The 6,000-nt window shown below is 39.8% G+C and overlaps 3 protein-coding genes across 3 annotated transcripts in view; 2 read left to right on the forward strand and 1 right to left on the reverse strand.

Moving 5' to 3' along the window:
* The first annotated feature begins 575 nt into the window (after nucleotides 1-575).
* Nucleotides 576-1,625, forward strand: LOC149110529 (uncharacterized). The gene has a single exon (XM_089292101.1). It carries the CDS (start codon nucleotides 576-578, stop codon nucleotides 1,623-1,625), a length of 1,050 nt encoding a protein of 349 aa, XP_089148227.1.
* A 721-nt stretch (nucleotides 1,626-2,346) lies between these two features.
* LOC149110530 (uncharacterized) lies at nucleotides 2,347-3,078 on the reverse strand. Its single transcript, XM_089293043.1, has one exon. The coding sequence runs from the start codon at nucleotides 3,076-3,078 to the stop codon at nucleotides 2,347-2,349; it is 732 nt and encodes a 243-aa protein (XP_089149169.1).
* A 2,361-nt stretch (nucleotides 3,079-5,439) lies between these two features.
* The window catches only part of LOC110058537 (tauropine dehydrogenase-like), a 53,171-nt gene continuing 52,610 nt past the window's right edge, over nucleotides 5,440-6,000 (forward strand). Inside the window, exon 1 of the mRNA XM_089290812.1 lies at nucleotides 5,440-5,707. Within this exon, the coding sequence (XP_089146938.1) occupies nucleotides 5,621-5,707 (87 nt within the window). The 5' untranslated portion in view covers nucleotides 5,440-5,620. The remainder of the gene's footprint in view (nucleotides 5,708-6,000) is intronic.

The raw sequence follows: 6,000 nt of genomic DNA on the forward strand, positions 1-6,000 counted from the left end.
ACTTTAAATATGGGCTTCCTTTCATGACTCGACAAAATGATACCAACTGTGCTGTACTTTGCTCGCGGAAGTTCGGGTAACTGGTCTACCAAACTACAAGCGATTGATGGCGAATCCTGATACTGATGTAGATAATTTTTTTTAGTGACGTGTTCACACTTTCATGCAAACAACGATATCTTTGTCTTAGTTTGCATTTTATTTCGAGGAGGCTACTAAAATGAAAATTTGAATCAAAGAATTTCTATTAGTAAGCGTTGTATCCACAAGAACTTTATAGAAATCGCGTGACATCGGAAATCGCGTGACATAGGATTTCAAGTTTTTGCATACTTATGAACCAAGCTGAAATTGAATGAATGACGTCGACATTCCGTGAATAGGGAGCTTACGAATCGACGACTTTCGCGCGACGGCGCCGTTGGGTCACCTTATAGTCCCGCGTCGTCGTCCTGTAGAAATTTGAATTTACGATTCGCAGTAAAGACGACGACGTTTATGCGCGACCGGCAAATTTTCCCGCCGTTTCTGAAGTTTGTTTTTATCTTTCGACAAGGCGAGTTGTTTAAACCAAAATGCCTAACTTCAGAGAAACGAGAGCTTGTATCGCATACGCTTATGGAAGCAACTTTATAAACGAACAAGAATTTGTACTTTTGTACGACTGTCACAAGTCAACAAATCCAGAGTTTCCGTATTGGAACTACGACAGGTTCGATTTAGACGAGAAATCAAACGACGAATGCAAGGCCGAGTTTCGTTTCTACAGGGAGGACATTTATAAACTTGCTGAACAGCTACAGCTACCTGACGAGATAACAACTTACAATGGTTTAGTTGTTGCTTCGGTACCTGCATTATGCATGTATCTCAAGCGCTTTGCCTATCCTTGTCGATATGGAGATTTGGTTTATCATTTCGCCAGGCCGGTTCCTGAGATTTCCATCATAACAAACCACATAATGGACTTGATTTACGGTCGGTGGCATCATCTGCTTACAAGATACAATCACGATTTGCTCTCTCCTCCCAAGCTTCTCCAATACGCTGAGGCGATCGAACAGGCTGGAGCTGCCTTAAATAACTGTTGGGGATTCGTAGATGGGACTGTGCGTCCAGTTTGTAGGCCTAACGAAAACCAGCGAGCCATCTACAACGGCCATAAGCGTGTCCACTCCATCAAGTTTCAGGCTGTCGCTTTACCTAACGGATTAGTGGAGAATCTATTTGGCCCAGTTGAGGGAAGACGCCATGACAGTTTCATGCTGGCTACCTCAGGATTCTTGCGAGAACTGCAGAGGTTTTCCAACTGTCCAGTAACTGGCCTCCCCCTTTGTGTGTACGGTGACCCCGCCTATCCGATACGAGCACACCTACAAAGGCCCTTTAAGGGTGGTGTCCTGACCCCAGCTCAACAAGATTTTAACACCTCAATGAGCACAGTCCGCTCTTCTGTGGAGTGGATCTTCGGGGACATTGTTAATTATTTTAAATTCTTAGATTTTAAAAAGAACCTTAAAATCGGATTGAGTGCTGTAGGAAAAATGTATGTAACATGTGCGTTAATGCAGAATGCGCATAGCATTTTATATGGTTCTGTTACCTCAGAGTATTTTGGTCTCTAGAGGAATACTTTATTTGATGTATTGTACTTAAGATACACTTGCAATACTCTTGTTAGTATAGGTAATCATACGGTTTCGAGTTCAATTTGGAATTAATTTGCACGACTGAGTTTTTCAAAAAGCTGAAATTGCACGAGCCGCTTCGGCGAGTGTAATTTCAGCTTTTTGAAAAACTCACAAGTGCAAATTAACTCCAAATTGAACGAGAAAAACCGTATGATTACTTATTAATAATATAAACATGAAAAAATTCGCGCGGAAGAAGTGCCGGAAGATCTTTCTTGAAGCCATTTTTTCTCATTTGAGAAAACTTTTTTCAAAGTTTCAGCACAAAATTTCCGTCATCATTTTACGTGATATCATTTTCTTAGAAAAGTTCCTATTGTCTTTCAGTCAATCATAATCCAGAATTTCGACGTGTAATTTGCACTGGTGTTACACTTTTTGCACTGATGTTACACTTTTTGCACTGGTGTTACACTTGAACTACACTGCTCTTAGCCAATCAAAATCGAGTAATTTTTTCATGTGTATTATTATGCGACATAAACAGTTTGGCCTCTTACAAGAATTCATGGTCAAAATAGGACACAACCTATCAGTAGTGTAAAACGCGTTATCATCAGAGTACAATAAAATGACGGAAAGAAATCAGAAGCTCTGTTCAAATGCTGAGATACACAAAATATCTTTTACTACAGCATTATTAGCTGCTCTAAAACTATTGTCCCTTTCTTAAAAGTTCAGTAATTGCTTGCGATTGTGCTTGCTGGCTGTTAAGCATCATCTGCATCATCTGCATAAACTGTTGTTGCTGCTGTTGCTGTTGCTGCATCTGTAACTGTTGTTGATCTCGCAGCTGAGAAAGCAGTGCCTGCTGAGTGGCCATGGTAGCTTCTTCTTGCTTTCTCTTTATCTCTAGCTCATCTTGTCTTAACTTTGATTCCCTCTCTGCTGCCTCCCTGAGATAGCTGAGTGTGTCATTGCTTTTTTGACGTTTTTTTCGCGGTTCATCTTTTCCATTTCGCTTCTTAGTCTGAGCTAGCCGCTCCATAGCCCTCTCCCTCATCTCCTCCCCTGTCGCTTTATCTTGATCCTCCTTGTTTCGATCCTCAGCTGATTCTTTGGTCTGTTTAGCCTCTTCCTCATCTCTTCTCTCTAGATAGTCTTCCATGATCTGATCTATCTCTCGATATTCCTGGGAAATTCCCGAGCCCCTCTCGGCCTCTCTCTTTCTGGCCCTGCAATCCCTTTCTAGGATTTTCAAGCGGTCTCTCAAACCCTTTGGTGAAACGCAAAATTGTGTATCTTTGATGTTATTCAGAATTTTGCATATTTCCTCCAAACAGTTCCCCCGCTCTCTGGTGCCTGAACGGTACTTCCACAGCTCCCAACTAAGGAGTTCGCGACCAAATATGGTGTCATGTTTCAATGACCATTTCATTTTAGACATTCTGTGAAAAGATGATAAAAATATAACTGTTACTTAATGAATAATCAAATATACCACTAACTAACTAAGGCACCAAATAAATAAATAAAACTTAATTATAGAGCTCTGTGCGAAGATTATTTTTCAATTTAATGCCAACAGGAAAATAGATGCATCAGTTGAGCTTAATTTCTATAAACGTAAGTGTTACCGTTTCAAATCCTGCTTGATAAAGTAGATTATGAGGATATAATGCGCAGCCTAGCATTTTTGACTCCTGCTAACTGTAAATGTAACCCTTTCTCGACAAGCTATTTATTTATGAAATCACACTGGTTGGTTGTTTGTCTCAGGAGCTCGAGAAAAAAATACACAAGACAGACTAACAAAATGTGCTAGCATGGCAGAAAAGAAAGCGCAGCTGTAAGTTGAGAAAAAATTGTGTTCTAAAAGATTAGGCCGGCTATAAGACCACTCAAAACAACAGAGGAAAAATCTGTAGTTAAGCTATCTAGTCCCTGTCGACACGAATGCTAAAAAGCAACTTTTTAGTCCTTTCAAATTCATTTTACACTAGAAAAATGTCATATTTCAGTGAAGCGTGATTAAAATGAAAGATTTTTCATACAGCAATTTACTTTTCATTCATACCGTGTCGTGCTTTGACCGCTTTCAGTGTTGGTTGAACTCATGGCACTGTAGAAGGTCGTTTCTTGAACGAAAACAGGCAAATAAAATTAAAATCAAACATCAAGGACATGCCCCTAATGTGCTACTTAAATTATCTGGCAAAAATACCCAAAGTATCGAGAGAAAACTTTGAAAACTAACCTCGCGTCCTCTTGTTTCCAAGACGCCGGCAAATCGCTCTCACCAACGTCGTCGACTTTGGCGCGAAGCTGGGAAGTGCTCCGAAAGGCATGCGCAGTGAGCATGTCACGCAATCTAACGGCGGCGTCGTGCAAAAGTCGTCGATTCGTAAGCTCCCTAATATTACGAAGGAGTGCGGTAGGCGATCAGGGTTGAGTCTCCCAGAAGGAAGCAAAGCAAGCTTTAGCATGCTTAAAACCGGAACGTACAAGTCGATCATTAATTCATTTTTATTAAAGCGACAATAATGTTAAACTCCTTTTTGCGCCAATAACAGATTCCTTATTTAAAAGGCGCGACGTTCCCCTCGCTAAACGCGTTACACCACTCTTGCATCGATTATTTGAGTTTCAAAAGATCGAGTTCAAACGTATGTGATAAATTTCAACTGTTTAGACATTCTGTTCCGGAAAACTCAGGAAATTAATTGCTGGTTTTCAGTGTCACGCAATTCAAAATAGATCAAAATAAAAATCAAAACCGGTCAATAGATAAAGTCCAGAATCTGGGAAATGAAAGAAGGTAAATATGCAAAGACTCTCGCCAAAATTCTGGTCACAGCAATTTTTCTTATGTGAGATACGCGGAGAAATTTTTTACCCAAATTTATAGAGATTTGTATGGAGACGCCATGCTGATGCCCATCCGTATGGGCACCAACACGGCGGCCGGAAACCAACAGAAACATCTGTCACGGAGTTTTGCCACAAAAGCGTGAATTTATCCCTCGAGGAACTCTAAAAACATTAAAATAATACTTTTTCTAAGACATGAACTGTTCAGATAGCCCGAAATAAGTCACTTTTTTAACCATCATGACAGCTCTCTAAGCCGTCATGTAAATGCCGCGTCTCGCAAAAGCTTAGAAATTCAAGCGTAGTGTATCACAAAACCAAGAACCCATTCGGAGCGAAAATTTGTATGAATATTAGTTTTCAGCTGCTCTTATACATCATTAAAGTAAAATCTCAGGGGGATCAGTAGTTTTGTAGTTCGAATTTTAGTGACGTCATGTGAAAACCAGCTATCAAATAAAAGTTTTCCTTTTCCCGCTTTTTTTTTAATGATTTTCCCTTGCTTTATCCAGATGTATTTTGTTCCGTGATTTACTTTTACTAGATTTTTTCCTCTAAGCGTACATATCTTTAAATCATAACAAAGGCCTAATATTAGGCCAGGCGGAGAGGTTTCAGAAACGACAAAAATGAGCAACGAGCAGAAAATGACCCGTCCCGGTTTACAAAGACGAACCACGCCTCGGAGTTAGTTGGGGTAAATGAAGTAAACGGTGCAAAAATCGAAGCGACGAAAGTTGCTGCAACTAATGCGCTGCCGTGATGTGGCGATCTCGTTACCAGATTTGTTGGTGCTAACCAACGGATGATTGGCTCCACAGATGACCCATGACGATTATTTTTGTTGGCGAGGGACTGGGTTTGTTATGAATCGACTTCCGATTCTACCGATTAGGACTTTTCGCAAATATCCGAATATTTTTGGGATAGCTAGAGGTTGCCAAGATATTTAGGATTATTCATAGCTTTGTTTTGGCTTAGTGCTGTGTTTTCCTCGCAATTTTATTGGTACAATGGTTTTTTGTGATATCTAGAATTTTTTGAGAATTTCTGGAAAGATATTTGGGCGATTTTATACGTGATATTTGTGGAAAGCCCTACTACAGATCAGCTGAGAAATGATGGATGCAAGAAAGGTTGATATTGTGGCGGGTACAATGGAGGACGAGACATGCGACCAAACAGGACAAAACTCGGCAGGACAGGTTAGTACTTCAGAAGGAAACATTCAAACTTTTTGTAATTCAAAATTCAGAAACGCTTTTAAATTTCAAAGAAATCTTCTCGATACCCTGACACTAATTTTTAATTGTCGGGCTAAATTACTAAATGCCTGAATAATTTATTGTAATCTTGCGTGTCAAGTTGTAAAACGAAATATTAAGCTTAATATCTTGTAATAATAAGCTAAGCGAGTTGAAGCTTGTTTTGTTTTAGTGTCTTGAAAATTCTATTTGACTCAATGTCTGATAGCCTTGAATACTACCCAGGAAGATGG

Source organism: Orbicella faveolata, unplaced genomic scaffold, assembly GCF_042242905.1.
Source record: "Orbicella faveolata isolate gen_17 unplaced genomic scaffold, um_ofav_v1 contig_24, whole genome shotgun sequence".
NCBI classification, from domain to species: domain Eukaryota; kingdom Metazoa; phylum Cnidaria; class Anthozoa; order Scleractinia; family Merulinidae; genus Orbicella; species Orbicella faveolata.

Excerpts from the sequence above, each read along its gene's own strand:
- LOC149110529 (XM_089292101.1), top strand. The coding sequence starts at position 576 with ATGCCTAACTTCAGAGAAACGAGAGCTTGTATCGCATACGCTTATGGA.
- LOC149110530 (XM_089293043.1), bottom strand. The coding sequence starts at position 3,078 with ATGTCTAAAATGAAATGGTCATTGAAACATGACACCATATTTGGTCGC.